The following is a 26,650-nucleotide window of genomic DNA, read 5'->3' as shown; positions in this document are numbered from 1 at the left end:
CTTTAATGAAGACACGCACACAGAAACTCATTTTTACAGTGATACAATAATTAGTTTATTCAACGATAAATAAAAATAAATATATATTATCTACAAAAATATAAAGTGCAGACAGATTTGACATGTTTTTTTTTTTCTTCTTTAAATTGCTTTGTACTTATACAAGTCATGAAGCATCCACTGAAGCACCAACAACTCAATTTTAGCAGATAACGTCCAGGCCAGATCCCAAACCGTGAACAGGATCCTGTGAGGCGTACAGGTCCTACTTACAAGGCCACATCAGCCAGTATCAGATAAAACCAGTGACACAAAGTGGAAGATCTTGAGTGTTGATGCAAATCAGGGTGATTAGACGACATCCCAGTAGATTTCTGACAAGATAAAAGGACCAAATGATGCAACATGATGATGTTACGTGACACTGAACCAAAAAAAGACCATTCAGGACTCTCGGTTTAAAAAGGGTTTTGATCACGTGTGCAAGAGGAGAACCGGTTATTAATGTATTTTTTTTTTTCCCAAACACAGACATGCATAATTAATACCCAGATTTTAGCACTGGAAAAAAATCTGTTATTATACATTACAGTTATTAAAAAGGAGGAGGGGTGATGCTCTGCTGCTCAGGAAGCGGAATACGGCCTTTTATTTATCTTCAAATAATATTTCAACATATAAAACCTTTGCCAATTGGACGCAGAGCAAAGTTTTAGCTTCCAAAGGAATACTGAAATACACACAAATCTCACACACACACACACCCACACACACGCACACACAGAGGAGTGTCATCAGATATGTCACTGTGTATTATCACTGCATATTCAAAAGTTTGACACGACATCCCCTGTTCCCTTTCGTTCATCTCCTTCATTAAACACACAAAAATCTTGTCCCACCGAAAACATCAAGGCACTCTTGTTACAACTGAAGACACAAAGATAATAAAAATTAAACATCTGTAAAAACTTTTTTACAGATAAAGAAATAATTACATAAACAGGTAAAACACAGGAGAAATACAGTTATAACCACATGAATAAATCACAAAAAAAACAACACTTTTCAGGTGTGACAATATCGACATTATCTGGCTGATATATTTATCCAGTGTTTAGATTGAATATCCAAAATTAACAGTGACAATCATTTCTAACGACAGCACAATCAACTTGTTCAAAGGCATCCTCGTATTGTGCTGTGCATCGGTAATATTTAGTTTTTAGACTCATTAATTTCAGATAATTCACTGTAGCTGTCATGTCACGCACCTTTTTTTTGTCTTAAAACATCGCCACAAAAAATGAGTCGTGACAAATGCGGGTAGACTCTGAAAATTTCGTTTTGACACTGAAATCCTGTCACGTCACTCCCGAATGTCGGAAAGAACAAACACAACATAAATAGAGAGGAAACGGAGTGACTGCATACGCACGGTCGGACGAGCTGAGGAAAACCTGGACGAAGTTTAGTACGGATGGGAAAAAAGTATGCAACAACATGAAAAAATACTGTATGTTTAATGGTCGATCGTTTAGGAAGAGATAGACTTGGCAATTTAGCCAGCAAAAATAAAAATCAAATGGTACATTTTTAGTATTTAAAAATTGAACAACACTCATTTCTATTTGTTCTCGGGAATGTTGAATGTTGCTGAATACAACTCCTTAAAAAGCTATTAAAGTGATCTCAAAGTAATTTCCAACGAATGCATAGTATATTTCGGACAGTTTTGCAGCACATCGTTTGCATTATACTTTCATATTTACAATGGATGCATAACCACGAAAAAAAAAAGTACTTGCATAAACAGGAAAAGAGAACAACAATCGAGTGTTAAAAAGTTTTCAAATCAATTGAAGTTACAAATAGCAATTTAATTAGTAAATTGGTTTTACTACTGTTCAATAAAACTTTATATTTGCTGGACTCACAGTCCAGTTAATATCATGCTCATGCTTATGCTGTACAACCAGCTAGTAAGACTTTACTAAAGGCCACATGCAGGTTTCAGAACATTTTTCCTTTATGGTCAATATTAATGTCAGATAGGCATATTAAATGAATTGGCATCATTTTGGAAAAATTCCTGCAAACACAGACCTGTTTATAATCTGTCTCCTTCCAGAGGAAGACTGAAAACACAGTTGGAGATCAAATATGAATTACAAAACAGGGTTACAAAAAACAAAAAAAGCCAGCACAGTTGAAGGTAGAACACATAAGGTTGTATGATCATATAGCCAATGAATGAATACCCTGAGGGCTGCTAGAATATCTTGTCCCCAAGTAGACTTGTATACAGCTGAAAAATGTTGAAAAATAAACTAAAATTAAAAGATATTGCAGCATGAAATCTGCTTTTAATTGTTCACTTAGTGCTCACAAATTATTTAAATCCACGACATGGCCAACTGCCTTTACAGCCCCCAGTCATTCATTAACACATAAATGTTGTATAAGACCTGATAAATGATAACACTTTGAACAAATCAGTGACTAAACAAGTGTACATGTTGCATCGTCTGCGTCCTGGTGACCTGAAGCCCTCAATATATGCAAACTAAACAGTCAACCCATTTCGAACACCCCCATTTCTCCAGCCTGTGTTTACATTCTAGCAGTTCAAGTCCTGTGAATAACCCTAAATGGTCCAAAGGTCAGCAGTGAGACACAAAAGGTAATATGTGTGTGTGTGTATATATGGAAATAAATCACTGAAAACAGAATGTTTGTGTTAAAAAAGGTACATTTTTTTCCAGCATGAACCTGATTAGGAAATTACAGCTCTGTAAAAATATCACTGCGGTAACTTCCATAATAATCTCTCTCTTCCTTTAATAATGGCCTTTTTCTGACCGCGATGATGATGATGATACGACTTCCTGCAGGAACATATTGTCCAAATATTTCAGAGGGTAAAGTAACACAATACGTTCCAGAATGGCCTTTACACACACACAGATGCTTCGGAAGTTGTCAACAAATGTTGAGACCAAATTTCAAGGCCACTTCCACCGATTCAGCTGGAGGCTTTTAACCCAGCTGATCTCAAAAGGGCAAAAATGCCCTTTTAACTCTGAAAAGTCATTTTTCAGGCAACCTAAAGCCTTTTTTTCCTCTTACCTCTGGCAGTGTGTGTTTTACCCTTGTACCATTTAAGGAAATACACTTGAACACACCTTTTTTTTTGGGGGGGGGGGGTATACTTGTCATCCTCCCCAGAGACAGACAAGATAGATTAACTTTTCTCCTCTGACACCAGCTTGAGGTAAGTGCTAGCAAAATTCATGAATTAAAACACTTCAAAATGGTCTAAATTTGCTAAAAGTTTAAAATTACACTGAAATTTTAAAACTAGACGCATAGCTGGAAGTACTTTTGTGCCGGGCACAGTGATTTCACGCAGAACCTCAAAACCTCAGCCTGCAAAACATCCCCTTTGTTGATACTAATCATGGCCGACTTGGTTAGAGAGGACGAGGAGGACCGACCGGATCTTGAACATTATCTATCAACTTGTATCACTCCACGAGGGATGGCAAGAGTTCTCCAGAGGTCGGCGTGTTCCTTCAGTTGTAAATAAAAACTGAAGAAATGGGGGTGTTTCAAAAAACTTGGAGTAATAGTGTAAAACTGGTAAGCTGCCCAGATGTCAATTACAAACATTTCAAATTCTGTAAGAAGTAAAACTCTGCTGACACGCGCAAATAAATAATCCACTTTCAACCTGACGCTGATGATGTAAACCCTCTGTCTGTACAATGTTGTGTAGAACGACATCGTTTCCTCGATGTCGAAACGTTTTGATGTCCACATGCTATGATACGTCAACACAATTCATTCTTTCTTTGTATAACTGCGGAACACATTACCGTACAATGAATTTCTACGTGAGTAGCTGCTCAGCACAATCTCTCATTGCCTAACAGGACCTTTTGAAATCCATCCATTTTTGCAGCACTTCTGCAGAATTACAGCACAAATAATAATCGGGAAAAAAAAAATCGAACATATGTTGTGACAAAAACCTTTTGTGCAAAATTAAAACTGTCCAGTGATTGGTTAAAACAAAATCTCCTTGCAGCAACACTGCGGGACAGTGGAAGACAGTTGTGATAGTTTAGTAAACCATCAAATAATGCAACTTTTTTAAAACTAGTTTTACTTATGTGAGAAGCTTGCATAAATAAATTCCACTCAGTTTGGAAGTGTCAGGCTTCAGAACATATTTGTTATCTCTTTGGCATCCAGTTATTTCTGTACTGACCGCAACCCATCGATGTAAACAAAACTTACCAAGTTACACTCATAAAAAACCACGTTCATCCAGTCCTTTGGATGTCACTGGGTTCCATTTTGCAGTGGGTTTATTGCTATTATTGCCTGCAAAGAAACAAAACACAACTGCTGTGACACATCATCAAGACAAAAGAAAAAAATGGTTACTGTCATTTTGCCTTGTCCTTTAACACTCAGGTGTGTAATCATTGAGGCTTACTTGTTTCAGGTCTGGCTTTTGGCACGTCTTGTGTGTGTGTTTCTGCAGTGAGTGTGTGGCTGGTGTCTCTGCGCTCAGACACGAGTGCTGTCCGTGGCACTGTGGCCGAGAGGACAAGAGGTCTCTGGTTGTGATACTTGAGACGGTACGTTTCCGTCATACAGTTATCCACGTTGAAGTAGGTTGTTAGAGAAACCTCTTGCGCTGGCACGGCCTGTTCCCCTCGACACCCAGTTAGTCTTTCCTCACTATCACATGATGATGGAGTGCTCCTCTCTGGGTCAGAGCCCGACTTGGAGCTTGCATCTGAGAAGGTTCGGAGGCCAGAAATATCCGGCTTCCTGTGAGGACTAACGTAGGATGAGGTTGAAAGCCGAGGACTAGATTGGAAGGGTTCTTGAAGCATCCTCGGGCGAAAGGAGGTGTGGCTTGTTTCACCTTGGTGAGGAGAGCCCCGCTGGCTGGATCGGAGGTGAGGCGACCCCGTTGAACCAAGCTGACGCTGATTGTTCAGTTGGAGAGGTTCTGCCGTCACATTGCTGGGAGGGTGATATGGCAGGTTTATATGAGGACACTGTGAATCGGAGGCGACGGCGTTGCTGTTGCTGGAGCGGTAAGTGCTGTCTCTGTCCTCAGGCTCCGACAGAGCCAGATCATCGGAGCTGTTCCATTCTGAGCTGCTGGTTTTTGTAATGTGCCTCAGGGCTGTACTTTCTCCAGTGTGCCCTCTACAGTTGGTCAGCTCCGGCTGCTCACTCTGCCTGTTATCTGAAGCAGCCGAGTCCCTCTCTGAAGATACTGCCTTTCTGGAGGTACTAGAAGTGTACTTTGATTTCCGTCTACAAGAGATGTTGTAGAGAATGACATTAATGATCACTGCCTACTCAGAACGAGTTCTACGTAGATTTAAATAAAGGACACTACCTTGAACTTGGACTGCACTTTAGATGTGAGTGTGGAACTTGATCATGGTTCTTTCCCTGAGGTTTGGGTTGATGTTTACCTATTAAATATCCATGGAAAAAAAAAAACAGCTAATCACACACTAAAATAAAAATAACAGAGAAAATCTAAAATCATCGTGTCACAGTTGTACACCACTGCCGACCATTCAAGTAGTTACATCATATACTGAAGATGATGGAACTGAATGAGCTACGTGTGAGCTCTGGCCAGACCCTGGAGGCTACAGTGACCTCTGAAATCCAGTCTGTTCATCTTTGAGTCCAAGTGAATGTTTGTGCTGGATATTAGGTTACAAAAGCAAGGACAACTCCAATTGTTGTTATTTTCATTGCTGCCCTACCGTACATTAAAAAAAAAAAAAAAACAACTCTTAGGCTGTGTGCTATAATCTGGCAAATAATTAAGTACATACTGCAATTCAGACTGACAGCTTACACTTGAGATATTTGCTACTACAGCAGTAAAGAGCGTTTTAGGCTCCAACGTCATCACAAGTGTTTACATGAAAATATCAATGATGGCATGATGAGTAAATGTCTCAAACTCACATGGAAAACATATAACTGCGCAAAAAATGACTGCGTTGATTCGAGGAAAATGTATTTTTACGAGAAGACAGAAATCTTCTCAGTAAAATTAGAAAAGTATGATAAATTTCCATGAATAATAAGACTTGGGAAGATATTTGTTGTTGAATAAAAATAAAGAAATGAAGAGTGTAAAAGATTGCACTGCTGAGATGGGAGACCTTTTTCTGAGAATTTTTTAAATTCAGATTTGTGAGATTAAGCCGGGAATTCCGCTAAATCAAAGGTTTCAGACTTTAATCTCCTAATTCTGATTTATTTTTTTCTGGGAATTCGGAGATTAATATCAGAGCGCTTCACGTTCCCTAATCTTCTTTTCTAATTAAGAACAAGGTACAAGCACACACACACACACACACACACACACACACACACACACACACACACACACACACACACAACAGAGCTACAAAACAAGGTTAATCAAGAGGCACGAACAAAAAGCATATGTGACTATGAAGCTATTGTCCTCTCAGGACACAAGGTGGCAGCAGCAGAGTATTAATCTCAATCCACGTTCTCACAGCTGGATGAACTGTGCACACGCTCACCCTTCAACCAGCACAGTGGGAGGCAACATGGCGCTGAATTCCTTCCCCTTATAAATAGATGTGTTATTTTTTTCCCTTGCTGTTGCCCCGTGGAGGTCCATGCAAGGATAAAAGCTGGAGCTGTTGGTTGGAAACGCTGGCTCGAGATGCACACGTCGTCACAATAAAGCACCGAGCGCCAGCATGAAACAGAAAGTTATTTGGGACAATGCCAGCAGTCTTGTCCAGCTGTGCTATCTGAATGAGCTTTGTGGGATTATCATCAGATTAATGCCTATGCAGGGCTGACTGGGTGAAGAGGTTAAAGAAGCCAGTCCAAACTTAGATATCAAGCCAGACATTAATCAAATTTTATTTCCTTTCACTTTATCAGAATGAGACACAGCTCACTCCTTGTGAAGTCTTTTGTTTGTTTGTTTCTTATTTGGGGCTGATAATGATAAAGATTTTGCAACACTAAATCTCCAAAAACAAATAGTGAAGAAACTTAGAAAAGATCTTGAGGAGGTTTTTCCCTAGAAGCTGGCAGAGAGCCGTTTTTCTCAGAGGAGTCGCTGATGTTACCGGTGTTACACAGTGTTCAGGCATCCGCACTCAGAGCACACACTGATTACATAACTTGGCCACCGCCATCACCATCCACGACCCCCACTGTCATTAAAAAAAAGGAAAGAAAGAAAATACAATTTAGTTAATTAAACGCATGGGAAATTATGGAGTAGCTTTTCCACTCTTGAAGTACTTCACACTCTCTGAAATAGGAGTACAGCAGGAGTACATTTATACCCCCAGGTACAATCGACAGTACTTGGACTGATTACTGGACCTTCAGGTACATAAATGTTGGTACACAGAACTGTACTTTGTAGTCATTATACTGTACCTCTCAGGGTACAAAAAAATACTTTAAATTCGGAGAGTGAAAGAGCTAATTCACTAACACTTCTTCATGCACCGATGGCTGAGGGGTCGTGCAAGGTTCATATCAATGATTCATTGTCTTGCTCAAGGACACTCTGACACAGAACCAGTAACCTTCAGCTAACTAGGTGGCAGATGATGCACTACAATGCATTTAGATCCATAAATAACGCAACCTCACCTCTGTATTACATCCACCAAGGAGCGAATGTGAACACCAGCACGTGTTTGTTTGATAGCAGATTATCTAAAAAAAAAAAAAAAAAACCTAACCGACAGATTTTTTTCATAAATTTGGTGGAAAGAGAAGTAATACCAAAGGGAATATGTTTAAGATTATCAAGACAAACGTGGAATCCTAAAGACCCTGAAGACTGTCCAAGGTCACTGGCAGGATAGAGCTAGTGATACACAAGTTCAAGAACTACGTCAGATATGAAGGTCGAGACCTAAGTGTAGGCTACATATTTTGATGTACTTAATTGCGGTGGTGTATTTTAATTAGAGACAGAAACTGAACTGATCCTGTTCTTGTTCTGTTCTTCGGTCGCGCGGCACGACAGAGAACAGACGGCAGCAGGACGGCGATCAGCCTCAACAGATCCATGAACACTTTGTTGTCGTCACAGTGGTCGTTTTCTTAATGACAGATTTAATGTAATGGAATACTTGTAGTGTTTTATTGCTGTTTTCTACCACAAAGCACTAACTTTCTAAGCATTCATTGTATTCAAAGTAAGGGGAAAAATCAAAGGTTAAAGGTCAAAGTTATTACACTGTACAAACACTGACTGAGCGCCATTTTTCTTGTCAAACATCATGTGTGTTTTCTCTCTATGAGGTGGTTCACACACAGAAATATACCTTTTTTTGCACTGACAACAATAATTGGAAACACTGCAGTGTGTCTACATAGTTTAGTGTATAAATCTTCATTAACAAATGTGACAAAATGTGTCCTGTGAGTGGAAACACCAACATTGATATTTTTTCAACATAAATTCAACTCTTTTATATACGGTCAATAAAACCTACATAATATAATTGGATATTACTGTTAAAAAACCTATGATTAGCTGTTTGGTTCTAATTGTGTCATACACTGAATGTGTTACCAGCTTGAGGAGGCCTTTCATCTTGGAACGTACCATTGTGTGAAGGTGAGGACGTTATGCTGGATTTTGCATCGCCTCCCTTTTGGTGCACCTGGCTGAAAACAAAAGTAAAAGCACAATTATTGTCAATATGTTTTCAAGATGGTTTGGAAATAGAAAAAAAAAAAAAAAGGTCTTCACAGGCGCAAACAAGCAAAGAAATAAACAGTGAATTATTTTGTGTGAGGCCAGACATTCAATGCTCTGTTCCCCGCTGAGGAAATGATGCACAACACTGGCAGAAGGACTGAAGCTAAAGTGTTTCCAAATTCACAATCTGCTGACAAGCCATAACTGTTATGAGCGCAACTCGCATATTTTTTTACATGGAATATCTCATTTAGAAATCATAAACAGCTTATGGGTCACTGCTTAATTTACCACTGTAACTTCACTCAATAAGAAATTCACTTTTGAGATTTATTTCATAGCATGACACAGCACATGTTTACTCATGAATTTGGTCATCCATCCATCCATCCATCCATTTTCTTCTGCTTATCCCGTTAAGGCTTGCGGGGGGGCTGGAGCCTATCCCAGCGGCTTTCGGGCGAGAGGCGGGGTTCACCCTGGACGGGTCACCAGTCCATCACAGGGCCAACACATAGAGACAGACAACCATTCACACTCACAGCCACACCTACAGTCAATTTAGAGTATCAATCAGCCTCGTCCTCTATTGATGTCTTTGGACTGTGGGAGGAAGCTGGAGAACCTGGAGAGAACCCACACAGGAACAGGGAGAACATGTAGACTCCACACAGAAAGATCCTGTGCTGGAGCTGGGACTTGAACCTGGAACCTTCTTGCTGTGAGGGGACAGTGCTGACCACTGCACCACCGTGCTGGAATTTGGTCATTTAACCAATATTTCAAACAAGTGGGACACTCATACCCATGTTTAACACACTTGAGGAAGTCATTTGTCATGAAATGTTAGAATTTACCTTTCTAGAACATTTCAGTTTCCTGAACAAGCAGGATCTTTATACATTTTTTGTCTTCATTCAGATGTTCCATTTCAAGTTCAGAGAAGCAAACTAGGGAAACTGTCTTCTCTGGGAAGAATGAAAGACTTTCATATGGAATTGAAAGTTGTTTCCTTTCATGTGGTAAAAGTTGTCTGTATGGTAATTCAGGGCAGTAAAGTTTATTTTTGTGTCTAGGAAACTAAAAATATTCTGAGAGTTGATGTTTATACAGCTACGCAGCAGATATTAATCACAGAAGAGCAACCCTGTGGGAATGCTCCCAGTTTATAAAAAATATGACAAGAAATGAAGATTGTTGTGACATTGTTGTGTAATGTGTAAAATGTACAAACACAACAACAAATGCATACTTTGAAAAGCCATGATTAGAAGTATAAAACTGATTTGTGTCTTTTAAATCTTAATTTCTATTGATGAGTAAAAGCTGTTGTGGCTGTGGGAGAAAAAAAATAAATTACCTAAGTGTTGTGCTTATTAAAAAAAATGTATAAATTATCATATCATATTTATTTTATTTTCGCTTGTAAAAAGGCAGCAGGCTAAGAGTAGATTATTCATTTACAAGTGTTAACAGACTTTTTTATTTATGTAAGTATTTGTGGTTAATCTCCGGGCTTACAAGCAGTAAGGTGTTTTAAATTCCTCCATTTCTCCGCGGAGACAGACAGGAAGTACATACTCTTCTCTCTCCGGTGCTCGGAGCTAAGAGACTGTCTGATTGCTAGTTAGCCTAGCGCAATGAATGGTGGTGATAAGGAAGTGTTGGCATGCATTCATCAAAGGTCACCAAATACATTTCCCTCAAAAATGGTCTTGGGCTCAATCAATAGAATACAGTTTTGCATAAACTTTAGTCGACATTTATCTACAGATGAGACACTGTAATTTTAGCATCATACACACATTCAAAACTTTTTTCATCGGATGCAATTTTTTGATGTAGCAACTTGTAACTCTGCTCAACAAAGCAAAACTTTTGGCGATGGCCAGAAGAATGATTGCTACTTATAGTCACGCTTGTGAGAGGATGAGGATGCTACTTACCACCCACCGACTTTCATGGCGCTAAGCTAACAAGAACCTTCCTAATGCATGAGGAGAGAAGAGTATCTATTGCCCTGTCTGGCCCTGACGACAAAACAAGCATATTTCCCCCATAGATGGCATTTTCTTTTAAAGGCTCGTATTTGTGCTACCTGCATTTTTGTCAAACGGATATATGTTGCGTCTAGAAGTGAACCAGTCAAATTTTTCCAGTTGTCCAGTATTAAGAAAAAATTGTAATAAATCATAATCTGCACCCAAGTATTCTGATATATCGACTCAGGAGATACATGCACTGTCAGAGTCCTAGCTTTTAAATCGTCAGTGGGTACAGTTGTAATTAGCTGACTTTTTGTCCTTTTTTTTGTCCTCATATGAACGTGTACATGCTCCTCACCTCTGCACCTGTGCCTCTGACGTCGATCTCTGGTCTTTAACAGTAAAGCCATCGACACCCGGTGAGTCTGGATTTGTGGAGCCACTGCTGAGTCGGTCACTGCTCTCGTAGCCGGACTCTGTCCTCTGAATGGTCCAGGTGTCACTACGCAGCAGTGTCTTAGGACCCCCTTTCAGTCTGCTGCTCCTGTGTTGGTTGGCCCTGCTCTCTGACTCTACTGAGCTGTGGCTCTCAGTCTCATGCCGCTGCTCATCCTCGTAAATTGTCATTAAACACTTCTGCTTCCGATCTTCTCTATTCCGCATGTATTCCCGCTCACGGTCTCGACTTTGCTCTGCGTGAACCCTTTCCTGGGATGAAGGCTGACTTCGCCGGAGGCTGTCGTGCTGCTGCTGTTGACGACGTTGCTCCAGTTCGTTCAGTACAGTGTCCACATTTAATACCTCACGAATGGGTCTCCAGGTGGATTTGGATTTATTGCGGCCTCCTCCACCCCCGCATTTCTCCCATTGATCCTGGCAGCTATCCTGATCGTAACGAGTTGGGGACATGCTCCTCTTGCTATGCCCTCCACCCTGAGTGGGGAAGGGCTGCCCACGTGGCTCCTGAGATCCTCTGCTTGAATGGTTACCTGACTTCTCACTACGTGGATAACTTTTACACTTTTGGTCAGCTGGATACCTCAGTCCATTCTCTGGAGGAGATGAAGATCTTGTATGTGTTATCTCTAAAGAAAGCAGACATGGATCAGTTGAATCGTTTCCCCTTTCAATCGTTAATGTTTCCGTCAAACACACAGCAGAGAGAGCGCTCTACCTTTGTGTTGAGATGGGTCGCTTCTTCGATGCCCTCTATCCTTTTTCGATGTTTCTCCAGGTCTTTGCAAATTCTCCATGAAAGGTTCTTGGAATTTGTTTGGACTGCCAAGGGAATTTTTCACTGAGGAGACAAAAATAGCAGATTAGAGGTTTGCTCTACAGTGCAGAAAATTGTCCTCTGAAGTTTTCTTTTTTGTTTCTTAGTCCCGCTGACATCACAGAAGCAAATCTGAAATAATTATTTAGCCCAAAACTCTCTTTCCCTCTATAAGATATCAAGGGGGAAAAAAACAAAACATCAGTGTGTTTTATGACTGTGCACATCAGTAACTTTTAATGCAACACAACATTCAATTACCTCACATGAATTGAACTTTTACTGCTCTGCACTTGGAGCATCTTGAGCATGAGAGAACATGAGCTCCGTACAAATGTTTTCATCCCCTGATCATGAGCGCTACTGAAACGGTTCGTCTGGCTCTTCCTCTGTCATGATTTACAGAGCTTACTTGTTTGTGTTACACTCTCTTGCAGCAGAATGGGCAAAATAATAATCAAAAAAACAACAACGACACCTAAATATGCCATCACACAAAAATTCCCTATCCCTACTGAAGCCGATTCAGCCCCCGTCATGGTTTGTTTTCTCTTCATTATGAAAAGAAGCAAACAGTTTGCATTAATGAAAAAAGGCAATAATTACTGGACAGAGACTCTTTTCTGGATAAGCTATGTTCTATTCCTTCATATGTTATTTTCCATAGTAAAAACCATACTTCCAAATGGAGACAGTGTCAGAAAAAAAGGTGAGGAAAATGCTTTGCTGAAACACGGAATGAAAAACAAATAAATCCAAAATGCTCTGCAGCCCTGCTGCCTGATGTTACAACAGCGGAGCCTAAGTAGTGAGTAAGCTCTAGTATTATGGATTTCCAGATTTGGTCATGTAGCCTAATGCTGAGATTTGAGTGGTTCCAATGAAAAAGGATCCTAAATTCAACTAAAATACACTTAACACATCCGCCCAGTAATTAAGCAACACACACTCCATCCTGCTGCCGAAAACAGAAGCTCAAAGCCTGACAGAGCCAGGTTATAATGAGACAATAAAAGTTCTTAAAACTGCCAAATACGGCATGGATAACACTTAAAAACCTTTGTCAATGTATATCAGTTCATCTCAGTATAAACTTATCTTACAGAGATGGTTATAAACTACAAAATGCACAAAAATAATGTTTATTTGACAAAAAAATTAAATAAAACTACTTACACTTATTTTCACAAAAACAAGACTCCAGTCCCATGCCAATCAAAGTGTCTGGGCACCGCGCTAAAGCAAAACAATCCCTCTAAATCGACAAGGCTCCATTGCCAAAAAAACAAGCCAGCTAAATGAATGGAGGCAAACATCTGAAATGTATGGGTAAGAGTGAGAACTGTGCTGCAAGAGTACGCTGGCCACAGGAGCAGGGATTAGGGAGGAAGGCGTGGGTGGTAATCTGCGTGCAACAGAGGCATCATCCTCATGTCAAGTTCAAACCAGCACACAGGGCAGGGCAATCTCGCTGCCCGAGGTTTAACGGCACTCTCTCAATCCCAGCGCAGCACATCATAACTGTCATTCCTGCAGTGACATCATTAATGTCATAGGTACTCACTATGGTTTACTTTACCCAGATGCCAAATAGATTGGGGCTTTTCTACGTTATGATCCCTTTCCTGCTCTCTTTATATTCATCACTATAAAAGTAGTTTGTTTTGGGGTTTTTTGATGGCGTTCTGGCACATCTGGAAAAACTCAAACTTTTCCCCAGCAACACCCCCCCAGTCATAACTGTGATCATGAACAAACATCCCACATTTCACTCTAATTTAGTTAACTGTTTAAAACGTAAGAATGAAAATCAACAGCGGAACTCCCTGGAATTAAATAAAAACATTTAAAAAAAAAACTTTAAAATTCCATGCGTTCGCATTTTAAGATCAGTTCTGATCGTCTCCACACAACATTTTACTGTTAGCTGTTAGCTTGCCAAACTGAGCTTCTCAAAAACTGATGATGTTACGAGAAGATGGAGTTTATTAGTACTGATAATTAAGGATATTTTTAGATGACTATTCTGCTTTTCTAAGAATTACCTTCCCTCGTATAACTTCAAGTTGACAGCATTTCACGGCCTACCCACTGCCCCCAGCCCGGTGGTTGAAAAACACTATATGATGATACATTTAATTTCAAGACATTTGAACACAGCTACATTTACTGATTCTGCTCTCCGCTAACCTACAGCAGCCTCCTACAGTATGTACATGCAATGTTTGCAACACTGACAGTTGTGAAAGTGCATATAAAAGCCAAACAGAAAACTATGATAAAAAGATATGAAAATCTACATCAAATGTATATCAAATTAAATCATTATTGAGTTTGTAGTGATCGCATTTTGATTTTTCCTCATGCAGATTATCCATCTATTGATTTAATGGGCGTTTGTAAATTTACTGCATGAATTTCACACCCATCTCCTTTAAATAATCAGCGTGGCCGTTAACTGATTTAAACATGGCTCAGTCTGAATAGTGTGAAAGCATGAGACTCTCATTGCACATCTGCAGCTGTGAGGGAGCGGCACCAATAATTACAGTACACTTCAAAAACCCTAAAACCCAAATGGAGCAGGAACAAGAGGAACTCACTGAGTCGTGGCAGTACGAGTGCACACAGTGAATATAGGATGAAAGAGCAGGAAGTGACGGTCTTCTGTACCGTGGATGACCCCCTGAACAGTTGAACATGTTCTCCATAAACTGTGATGAAAACTGCGATGAAAAGACGGCTGTTTAATTTATTTGTGTTCAACTTTGCTAACTTTGTTCAAAAGCCTGGAAGCGATGGAAAGATAGCTTGTTAAAATAATCATTTGGACTGTCAGCTAAATTTGAGTCCAGTCCTACTGTACTTATGTGTGAAAATGAAAGATGCTGTAATTTTTGGGGTATTTCTCAAAATCTAAAGGCCATAAAATGAATGAGGCTTGTTAGAACTTGTGGCGTCTTGTGAGCCCATGAGCAGGACATTCAGTCCAGGTATATGCATTACACAGTAATACCATTTACTGCTACTTGAAACAAAATATATGAACAACGTGTTCTACATCATCATGGCAGGGAGCTGCTCTGACACCAGCAAGTCTTTGTTTCTTAAGGGAATCTTTCACCGACACAATTCGATGAAATTTGGTGGAAAAATGGGAAATATTACAAGGAACGAGAAATTCATTTTGGATGATTCAATAACTTGCAGTTTCTCTGACGTGCTGATGTGCTTTGTCAAAATAAATGCAAATTATCATTGTCGTCGTTGTTTTTTTAGTCTAAGTGACCACAAACAGGTTGGTGTTCAGTAAGCAGGAAGCATAGTAGATGTCGTCATATATGTTGTTAACATGTTTTTAATAATCAAAAATAAAATTCTAAATCCACTCCTCTTGAATGTTGGTGCCCGTGTTAGTCTTGCTGATGGAGAGTCTCACCTGTCACATCACCATTTACTTGGGCTTTATAACGGGGACACATGGTGGTTTGTCTGGGTGCGTCTTCGTTAGACACCGGACTTCCCTCAGGGTTGGTGTAAAACAGAAGGAGCGGCTGAAAATGTCCCCTGATACATTTGGAAGCAACATCTTTCCATTTGGATCCAATCTGGCAGAAAAGAGAATTTATTAAAGAGCGTATAACCTCTAGTAGACCTTTGAACGGGGATAAAACAGATCAATAGCAGAGGTTCTTACTTCCTTTACAGTTGCATCATCAAAAAACATCCACTTAGAAGATTTGGTGTGATAGGCAAAGGCTGAGTAATGTTTACTCGAAAAACAGATCATCCCCACCAGATGCAGCTCGCTCCGTTTGGCATTTTCATCTGTGACGCGGTTGAAAAGCTGAAAGAGAGCAAGTTTCATCTCCACACATCATTCTTTCACAGATCCTAAATCCTGTGTAACACCGGTTGATTGAAAAAAAAAAAAGATTACAGCCCTGATATTAGTATGAAAGTGACAGAAAATAGCTAATAACTGTACTTAAAACAACTGGGTATTCTGTTCATTGACAGTCAGTTAGCGTGTCCAGCAGCTCGTACAAGCAGCAGAATAGTTTTTACACGTCATAATTGCGCTCTTACCCCACATAAATTCAAACGGGGGCCAAGAGACCGAATGACATCATCAGTCAGATCCGACTGCTCAGCATCCCACACAAACCCGATGGTGACGATCTCCGGACAGTTCATGAGCACACGACGAATCTTGATGCTTTGACCGCAGTCACTCTGCAAAATAGAAATAAGACGAAGGACTATATTAAAATGAGAATGAGAAAAATATGAATGTCTACTTATGGATTTATGGGAAATAAATCTATACTCAATATACAAACTTTGCAATTTCATAAAAGAGGAAGGGGGGACCGTTTTCTTAAACGCTAAATAACTAAAAGGGAAAAGAGAAATTGAGTGTTCAAAAAAGGAAGTGGGAAATAGTGAGCTTAGCTTAGCAGGAAGACGAAGCCGCAAGCCAGCTAGCAGTGGAACGTTCCCATCACATGAAGTCTTTCCAATAATGTCAAAGAACATGTTTCACACTAACATTTCTAGAATATGTTCAGGATGTCAGTAATGGGCCTGAAACATCATTCTTTTACCTAAGAAAAAAAAAAGTTCTAGCTGCAGCATTCTTTAAGGAAGCCATTCTTCGAACAAATTTAAAAACTTTCTGCCAAACAAACAAACAAACAAACAAACAAACAGAGAATTGCATTAATATTCTTGGAGCATTTTCAGAACAAACAAATAAATAATTACAAATTTCGGCTGCGTCTGGATTCTGTAGCCGTGCATTTAAGATGTGCAAAAAAATAGAAAATAATGTCGAGAAATAATAAGAATGCGGTCGTTGGTTTTCAGTTTTAGGCTGTGGCTAACTGTTCCCCTGTTCACTGAACCGATCCATCTACTGAACACAGTGAGGTAACATTGTTCTCATACGTCTCAGTAAATAAACAAATGGCCCTTTTCCTCCCTCCCTCTCTCTTTCTCTCTCTCTCTAATATGAAACCTTTTTATTCAAAAGGTCCACAATATGAGCTATTGCAAAGATGAAAACGAGTCAGAGAGCATGTGTCATTATGCCAATATTCCAGCTTGCAATTCCTGGAAAAATAATTAGTTATGGGAACACTCAGCTTCACTAAACATATGCACACTGAAGAGGAAGACAGCAGCAGCAGCAGCAGCAGCAAAAACAGATGAGGAAAAACAGTGGATAAGCCCTTACTGCTATTTATATCCCAACACTAGTCTGGCACTATCTCCCTCTTTCAAGTGCAGTGTCACAGGAGAAAGCGTTGAGGGCACTCCACATAGTTACTAGAATCATTTTTTTAACACTAACATTAAAACTAGCCAGCTGAACGGCTCAATTATTCATGACTAGTGGGCTGTAATGAATCAGCAGGCACTTGTTTGTAAAAGACAGGGCAAAGTATTAAACCACCATTATCAAACAGAGACGAACAGAGACAATTAGGAACGTACCGGGCAGCTCCGGAGGTCGCCTGTGTTATTTGCCGCCTGCAGCAATTCTCCAAACATATCTGACCTGAGCCGCTCGTTCTTCCCCGACATGCGGTCAACCTGTTGGCTGTGCATAGACACAGAAACTACATGGATAGTAGAGTGTTGGAAATTTTCTACGTAACAAAACACACACACACGCGCGCGCACACACACGCGCACGCACACACACACACAAACACACACACACACTTGCATCCTAACCATCTTTCTATATCTAAAGTATTATTATCCAGTATAAGACGGGAAGCAGAGGAGACTTCCGCTAAAGCCGATGGAAGAGTTTTTGCTTTGTTAAAACAGATCCAAATGTAAAAGGTACTTCCTCAGTGAGGCTACACCCCAACACCAAAGTTCATGATGATCAGCCAGGTAGTTTTTGTATAATCCTCCTGATAGTAAAACAAACAAACCAACAAACGGAGTAAAAACGCCCTCAAGGGAGCCGATTTGAATTTTACGGCCAATTACCAAATACTCCCGAGTGCATATCTTTTATAATCCCATTTTAGAGCCAAATAATACAAATACTCACCATAAAGCAGTGGTTGAGACGTAATGTACAAATTCTGTGAAGGGGTGGGGGTCGGAAGATGCACCGCAGCAGCGACACACAAACTGTAAAAGAAATGGTGACATTTTTTTTAATGAATATACATAAAATCATGAACTCTACTACTTTTTTGTATCAGCTGTAGGATAACTGATGTGTTGCTCGACATATTTCATGTCTCCTTATGAACAATTCCCAGCCATGTATAAAAAAAAAAAAAAGAAAGAAAGTTTGACAGCAGAATGCAATCATACATCTTCAAAGCATTTAAATGTTGGACGGACAATGATTTGTAGACATGTAATAAATTAGATATATGAACTATAAATTTGTTATCCGTCAGTACATAATTACACTACTAAAGCACCAAAGAGGCACTCTTTGATTTAATACTGCACATTACTATGCCAGGGGTCTTGTGATAAACCCTTTTTTTTTTTCTTTTTTGCCAACTGCGCGCCACATGATGCGATTATGTAAACGTATATAGCATATTTTCCCCAAAGCCTTTCACATTCTCACATTTCCCAACCCATCCTGAATGCATTTGTGGCTATGAAATGTCAAGTTATTCACATTCTCAGGGTATCGTGAACATTACTAAATCATGGGTTATTTAGCTTTACGGTTTTTGATGCTAAATGGCGCCCCCAGGAATAAATGTCAGTGTAAACGGTTGGATGTGCTTTGTTGAAGATGTTAAAGAGGATCTGTTAATGTACCAGTTACAAACACTTGCAAGTAGACAGTATCATAAAAAATAAAAAAAATGCATAGCTTAACATTTAAAAGGGGCCTTCAATTTACTCACAAGTACATTACATTTTATTTTAAGCCGTTTGTTAATTGTTTCTTCAGCGCTATACATGATAAATACGACAGCTACCGTGAGGTGTTACAATTATGCTTATTGCACTTATTTCTATGATAGAAAGTGCACAACCTATTAATGCTGTGTTTTTCACGCCGATACATATTTTAGAGAAAGATAATGCTAAACTACTGCACACTGAAGTCAAGTAAAAATTGTACCTGCTCATAAAGCATCATCGCAAACTTCTGATGGGTAATGCAGGATTTGGATGAACAAGCATCAGCTGCAGTGTCCGAGACGATGTGCAAATGAATTCTCTCCAGGATGTTTTCCTGATATGAAAGAAAAAAGAACAAATACAATGCCAACATTGAATGCAGGCAGCCACACTCAGAGTTCATACTTCTCAGTGGTATTCTCTAAACAAGGATGTATAATTGTAAATTTGTCATGAATAAAAACACACACATACCTTTGATTGTGTGTGTGATTTGATTAAGCTTAACAACTGGGACTCACACATTTTCCTTGTTGATATACACAACAGCAACAAATGTGGATAAATTCTCGCCTCTCTTGTGTTCAGACTTATAGAGTCTGGACTTAAAACATTTACCCAACACTCTATTTCACTTAGGCATCTTTGAGCTTCACTATTGTATGAAAAAAGGGAAAAGCTGTTGTAGTCACAGGTTAAGGCATAGAGGCTGCATGGTGCCTCTTTCTGGGCGGAGATCCAGGCGCATCTGATGCTGCAGCCAAGACGCAGCTTCGTTCCAAAGGGTGTGTCTCCTCACTTATTCTGCCTCCTTGGCTGAGTCCTGCAGATGATCCCTGGCGGTCCGGAGGAGTGGTTCAAAAAGACCAACAGAAGACGGAACAACGCAACAGCTCTTGTCTGATTGAGCAGGACGTTGGTACATGAAGGGCCAGTTATTACAGCGCAGCAATGTCTGCTGCAGTATACCGTTGGACAAAACCACTGTTGATACCATGTTGAGAGCCGGGACAGCAGCCATAGCTTCCTTGATGTCTATTGCTAGCTCCTAGTCTTTGTAGCAATGCCAAAGACAAGGAGCACAGCAGCACTTTGTTATGTGGGGGCAGTGACGTGAGGATACACCTGCTCACCAGGAGATTGCAGTTTGGGCTTGCAGCCACTGGAGAGTGTTATTTTGGAAAGTAAGATGGAGGTCAGATGGTGTTCTAACAGTGGGAACCTCTTTTCTGCTCTGTTTTCTGGGGACACTGTCCTCCATGTAGGGCCGAAGCGTGGTGAAGCACTCAAGGCCCCACTTAAGAACCCACACGCAAGTGCTGAAGGTGCTTCTGGAGGCATTGCAACACCTCGCAGGTTTGCTGCCTGCTTATCATGCACAAGCACATGTGACTTGTAGGATGATACCGTCGAGCCGCAGAGCTCCTAGTCGAGGTGGAGAAGGAGGAAACCCAGGGCACCAGCTCACTTGTCATCAAACTTCAGGACTCCCTGCGATCCCGAGGGACGACCAGGAAGAGAAGTCAAAATGTTCAAACTATGAAATTTGTGACAGCCATCACGTTCCAGGGAAGTCCAGCTCTGCTCCTGAAAAGGGATCCATATTGGCAGTCCAGCTACCCCTCTTAAGGCGTTCACCTGCCACTGTAGCCCATACAACGATATACAATACGATATATTCTGCAGGAATGTGGGGCCCACAGAGGGCATAATGGCAATGGAAATCATGACTGCACATGTGCACGAGGATGGGAACTCACTCCATTAGCAACAGCTCTAAGAGGGGGAAGCCTGTACGAAACAGAAACTGGCACTACACAGCCAAGATGAAATAAAGTTGAAATATTTCATCAGTAGCCAGTTTTCACAACCCTTCAGTGTCACAGAGGAGCAAACATTTCCTAAATCACAACAACTTTGGGGTTCCAATGAATGCTACTTTTGTTAAAAAGAAAAGAGAAGAGTGTCAGCATACGAAGCACTCAGCAGCGTCATCCATCAGGCCAAGTTGGAAGCGTTGCTCATCCTTAAACGTCTCAGCAAGGGCGTTGCGCAGGCTGTCAGAGGGGAGGACGCGCTCCCGACTCTGCTGGAACTGGCTGAATATACTCTAAAAAAAGAAAGAAAAAAAAACACTCATATTTTGCTGGCCAACAATCTTTGCGACAGAAATAAAAGGAAATTCATGACACGTTTTAGAAACTACACAGTTACAACGAGACAACAAATAATGACAGATTTGCCACAAAGTGCAACAATCTACAAACCTTTAATGCACAGAAAATGCAGGAATCACCCAGACAAAAGTGACCCGACAGCTGCCTCAAACTTCTCCTGAAAATGTCCAGCTGCCAAAGCACCTGTAGAGGTGTGAGACCATGAAGCATTCAGACACTCCCACCACAGCTACCTGGGAACATACGGATATTAGCTTTCAATGACATTCACTGTTTAGTTGTCAGTAGGATGATGCAAAATCTATGAGGTCGATTTTCACCAATCTCGATAGCGGGATGTAGTATGGAGGGAATCCATTAAATTTTAACAAGTCACAGCGCCACCTGGAGACAACAGGAACACGTGTGGTTTCTGTACACTTTGAAGTACTCTTCCTCATGGGTCAGACAGAAATACTTAAAAATTGTTCAAATCTCCCTGGAGCTGAACTTCAGTGGGTTTTAGTTTAATCTGAAGTTGATACAAATGCATCAATAAGTCTTCGAGAGCTCAAACTTCCGTCTTACCTGAACAGCGCTGTTGAGGAAGCAGCTGTTCTGCCCGGGCTCGTTCAGCAGACCTTTGGTGAGAGCCAGAGATAACATGCTGCCAGGCTGGTAGGACTTTTTCAGACCTCCTCCAGGTTTTTTGAACATCTTCACCCATGCCATGGAATTAGAGCCTGCAGCTGACAAAAAAAGACTAAAGATCTTTCACTGCCCTAAAAAAAAAAAAAAAAAAAAAAAAGGATTTATTGCATTTTATTGGTTGCGGTTGTTTTAGAGGCTGAGAAATAATGGTCTGGGTAAACTCTGGACAATTTATGCTTTTCAGAAAACCCTCAGGGTTTTAGAGGGTATTCACACAAATGTCAGAGGTTTTTCTAAATGTTTATGGTCTAAATGGGTGAAGGCTCTGGAAACTTTCAGAGCACTTTGAAGATTCTGCGTAACCGGAGACAAAATGTTTTTCTACTCTATGCAGATGTCTACGTAAAAACTGTAAGAGCAGAGCAATTCCTTTCTTGTACATGTTTCACTGCATTCTCATCTAGTGACAAACATACTACAGTCACAGTTAAAAAGTGATTATTCCAGCACGGTAACACGGAGTGCGGAGGCATAATAAGCAGCCCTGGATGAAAGTTCATCTTGGACACTGTTTTCATTACATCACTAATCCAAATGACTGATTTGGGCGGATGCCAGATAAATCATATCATCTACCTTCTCCCGACTGAGGGGGGGACTTGCTGCAGCTTGACATGCTGGGAGGTGGGAGCTGGTGAGGTGCTCTGGCCATTGGCTCCATCCATTTCACCCCCATGCACCCCCAGAGCGGTTAGTAGAATGCATCGTCAGGATCAGCCACAGGGCAGCCTCAGACATGTGCTACTAGACATTGAATGGCAACTGCATATAATGCGGGAAGAAATGCAAGAGGAGAACCATGAATGTACCAACACGTGCTGAAGGTGCACCTAGCATGGTTCCACTGCACATTAAACGCCACACATTCCTGCCTCCTCGCATTAAGACAAGCGCACAGAAACACAGGAAGTCTGACATATATGAAACATACATCATCGGATAATACACAAATGCTGAATGCACTTATCTCTACTGCTAAGAGGCTTGACAGGACATGCTAACTCACGACCCTTCAACATATAGTGTCATCACCCAGCGGTCCGACACCAGACAAAGAGATTCACAATGAATGTAATTTAAAAAGGAACAGAAAAGGCTTGACTCTGTCATTGCTCCACCACAACTTAAAGTATGAGAATTACTGCTCATCACTGCTAAACTGCTTTAAGAAAATAAAATAAAATAAAATGACAAAAAAAAACACAGAGGACAACAGAGCAATGGAACAACTGAGAAAATAAGAAAACCTTTCAAAGTCATTACCCATTATCACTGATCAAATCTGGGTTCTGTCTCGTTCAAATTCAAGTGTGCAAGGATCGTGTGACGTTTGTCTTTATCACAATTATAATAACGAATATTTTAAAAGGCAGCATCATTGAAATCAGTTTCTCTCTGGACAGAAAACAGCAGAAGGAAGAACACACACACACACGTGCAGAAACAGCATCAATCAGAGACATCTCGAAAACCTTCACAAATTCCAAGTTTAAATTCTTCTTGTGCAATGACACTTGGACGTTCCAAAGCAGTGAGTGGCTGATCGTCACAAGTTTCATTATTTGTCAAGACTAAGTCAGTCCTGGGATCTGGTCTCATGAGCAGCAGCTTCTAACTTGAAGGGATTTAAGTGTCAAGTTTTTAAGAATATAATCGACGCTCACGTTTGTTTAAAAAAACAACAACAACAACAACAAAACACTGACTTTTCATTTGTCATACTAGACAGTACGATCCAAATGTACATTTTGGTACAATGTTGTGGTTTCCCTTCAGTCTCGCTCCCACGGTTGAATGTTTGAGCTTCACTAGAATGATGTATGTTCAAAATGACACCTGGAAGCTCTTTTCACAGTAGGAGACATCTTGTGTCCAACACTTCCGAATGTGAAATGAAAAATAGTTGAAAAACAGCGATTATGTGTGTGTGTTCGTTTCAGACACATACAATAGAACACAACAGAGTATTTTTGCACAGAGGGGATCTTTACCTACTTATCAAGGCAACAGTTATTCTTTAACTTTACTCTTTAACATAATGGAGCTATAACTCTAATGTGAATTTGGTCACCACATAAAACCATATATATTTTTTAAAAATGACGTGATAAATATAATCCATAAATACCGCACACTCATTATTTTTAATCATTTGAATTATTTTTCATGGTATTTCAAACTTTTACAGGCTAATGTTTAACATCTAACACATGCGGATGAAGCTACATGGTAAATTGGTTTTCATTTTATTTTTTTTAAATTTGGGTCACATGATCACATTTAAAAAAAAACAACTGTTTGGTTCTTCATGATGTGAATCCATAACCGAAGCACAGTGTGTCAGTGCCCACATGTGTGTCTTCACCGTGCCATGTGATCAGGCCTATATTCTGACATGAGCGCCTGTGTTTGCAGGAGGCTTCTATAAATCCTTCATTTAAACGAGGTTTTTATGAGCATCATGTTTCTCCTGGTTCAAAACAAGCCCGAGCCAGGCGGAGCAGCGCGCCGCCACAGCAGGACACACGCCGCCAGCCTTCACAGCAGCCTCACGGTGAACTACATGGGAAGAAGGCTCCGGTTGCATAAATATGCCGCAACTTGCAGCGAGGCTGTTAGAAAACAAGCGCTCTGCAGACTCACCTCAAAGCGGAGCGGAAACTTGACTGCTCGCCTCCAATGGAGAGGCAGGGAGGTCCAGCTGTCAATGCGCAAATCCACCAATTCTCGCTCAATCCTGCAAATATTCCAGGTTAGGGATGACTGCAGATACGGCCAGACGCATGTAACGCACTATCTGTCATAGTGCAGCATTCCCAAACCCTCCGACACGCACACACACCGCAGCCCGACTCGCTTTTTGAAGCCACACACAGCCGCCCGGGACACTCTTATTTCGGCGAAGAAAATTCGTTCCTTTCGTGGACAAGCGAGGCCAGTGGTGGTTTGTGCCAGAATGTCCGACGCGGATTAGTGATGTTTTGAGACTTGAGGGGTCAAACTCCGCCCCTAGTGTAGCCTCAAGTGCACTGCTGCTGTAGTGCCATCTTCAATCCCTGCATGGCAAAACTGTGTGCTGGCGGAAGGTCAGATTTCCAACTTGTCATGATGATGATGAGGGAAGACATCACATGACTGCACTGGTTTTATAATCATGCAGAAATGTGGGGACTAAACCCTTAGTGAAAGCTCTCGCTTAAATGTCCGGTAGATTGGAAATTTGCTACACTGCTGCAGAAAAAAAAATCATTCTCAAAACACCAGAAAAGATATTAATTAAAGGCACATATTATAAATCAAATATTTCATCTCTGTGATTCAGTTGCTGCTTAAACAGGACACGGATCCACGAAATCAGGGCAGATGGAGGGCCTGGCAGGGGAAAGCCTGCAGAGCTGAGCAGGTTTTAAGTGCAGACAGGAGGACTAAAAGAGGCTGATGGTTCTTACCAGCAGAGTCAGCAAAAATGACATGCAGCTTCCAGTTCTTCACCGCACGCCATTGCATTTGTAAGCAAGAAGTATTTTAAGATTGCTTGTATGCATATGGAAAAATTCATGGTTTATCATCCCTTTGCTGCATACAATTGTGGAGACAAGTGAACATAAGTTGAATATTTACAGAATTGTATTTAACATGTGTGTGTGTGTGTATGTGTGTGTGTGTGTGTGTGTGTGTGTGTGTGTGTGTGTGTGTGTGTTTGTGTTTGTGTGTGTCCAGAGTGTTTGGGACAGACTTTGAAAAAATTGTGTAAAATCTGCTATCTGAGCTGTTGCACCGATATGTCCTCGTGGATTTTGTGGCCAATGATGAAATCTGTTGAGGAGTATTAATTAAACAAGCTCTTTGTAGCTCACAGTCTTTTCAGTGACAGCCTGAGGAAGATGAGAGAGGGAACTGCACTGTTTGAATTCTGATCAGGCTGTGTAATATTTGAGCTGTCAGATAAACATGAACATGTTTATGCAAGTCCTACACGTGGAATGGTAAAGTAAAGAGTCTTCAAATCCATGAGTAAGTTTACACTGGTTGATGTCAGTGAGACTGAGGTCCTGGATGAATGCCTGAAAGAAGGTCAACGCAAGCATCCATTCATTTTCTAGCGCTTATTCTGTTAAGGGCCGCAGGGGCTGGAGCCTATCCCAGGAGCCTTCAGGCGAGAGGCGGGGTTCACCCTGGACAGGTTGCCAGTCCATCACAGGACCAACACATAGAGACAGACAACCATTCACACTCACAGTCACACCTACAGTCAATTTAGAGTATCAATCAGCCTCATCCCCTCTTGATGTCTTTGGACTGTGGAGGAAGCTGGAGTACCAGAGAGAACCCACACAGGAACAGGGAGAACATGGAGACTCCACACAGAAAGATCCTGTGCTGGAGCCGGGGCTTGAACCTGGTACCTTCTTGCTGTGAGCAGCGCAAACCACTGCACCACTGTGCTGCCCCAACGCAAGCACAAGATATTTTAATGTTTTATTCTACTAAAAAATTCATCAGTATATACTGCAATGCCATATTGTCTACTACACAAATATGTGTCTTAAAATGGTGGTTGCTAACAGCTGGAGCGAATGAAACTATAGTGATGTTAAATGACACTGAAAACAGAAGCACAGCGTGATAGTTGTGGTGATGTCAAAGTCAGCGTTCATCAGCATAGCACAACGTTAGCTTCGTACTTGTAACAGTTGTATTTATACCTCAAAAATCATCACAGTAATACTTTCCTTTGCCACCCAGCTTAATTTCCGTAACTCATCAAATACATCTTTCCTCAAGATTGTTTCAGTTCATGTTCAAATGTCTATTGTTTTGATATGGCTGGTTTTATTCTGTTAATTGA

The 26,650-nt window shown here is 40.7% G+C and overlaps 1 protein-coding gene across 2 annotated transcripts; it reads right to left on the bottom strand.

The window, feature by feature from the left end:
* Positions 1 to 27: 27 nt before the first annotated feature.
* On the bottom strand, positions 28 to 24,845 carry usp53b (ubiquitin specific peptidase 53b). Of its 2 annotated transcripts, XM_086211596.1 has the most exons (17): positions 24,445 to 24,845; positions 22,378 to 22,563; positions 21,679 to 21,839; positions 21,202 to 21,294; positions 20,910 to 21,044; positions 19,155 to 19,268; positions 18,105 to 18,187; positions 17,531 to 17,636; positions 16,121 to 16,267; positions 15,729 to 15,878; positions 15,471 to 15,639; positions 11,933 to 12,055; positions 11,117 to 11,843; positions 8,678 to 8,739; positions 5,429 to 5,507; positions 4,505 to 5,343; positions 28 to 4,389 (listed from the first exon to the last, which is right to left on the bottom strand). In XM_086211596.1, exons 2-17 carry the CDS (start codon positions 22,475 to 22,477, stop codon positions 4,313 to 4,315), a joined length of 3,165 nt encoding a protein of 1,054 aa, XP_086067722.1. In that variant the 5' UTR covers positions 22,478 to 22,563; positions 24,445 to 24,845; the 3' UTR covers positions 28 to 4,312. The 2 variants fall into 2 exon arrangements, with proteins under 2 accessions (XP_086067722.1, XP_086067723.1); XM_086211597.1 differs by lacking the exon at positions 24,445 to 24,845 and having other exon boundaries at positions 21,679 to 21,872; positions 22,378 to 22,499.
* Positions 24,846 to 26,650: the final 1,805 nt, after the last annotated feature.

The sequence above is a fragment of the Aulostomus chinensis genome, chromosome 8 (assembly GCF_037954235.1).
Source record: "Aulostomus chinensis isolate RoL2024-O1b breed Wild chromosome 8, RoL_Achi_v1.0, whole genome shotgun sequence".
In the NCBI taxonomy this organism is placed as follows: Eukaryota; Metazoa; Chordata; class Actinopteri; order Syngnathiformes; family Aulostomidae; genus Aulostomus; species Aulostomus chinensis.
This window is presented reverse-complemented; position numbering and strand designations above follow the sequence as displayed.

What these genes read in the sequence shown, in the direction of transcription:
- usp53b (XM_086211596.1), bottom strand. Translation starts at nt 22,477, where the DNA reads ATGGGGGTGAAATGGATGGAGCCAATGGCCAGAGCACCTCACCAGCTC. An exon ending in CGACCCATCTCAACACAAAG is followed by an intron (nt 11,844 to 11,932) that starts GTAGAGCGCTCT and finishes TGCTTTCTTTAG; the next exon opens with AGATAACACATACAAGATCT. An exon ending in GTCCTCACCTTCACACAATG is followed by an intron (nt 5,508 to 8,677) that starts GTACGTTCCAAG and finishes GATATTTAATAG; the next exon opens with GTAAACATCAACCCAAACCT.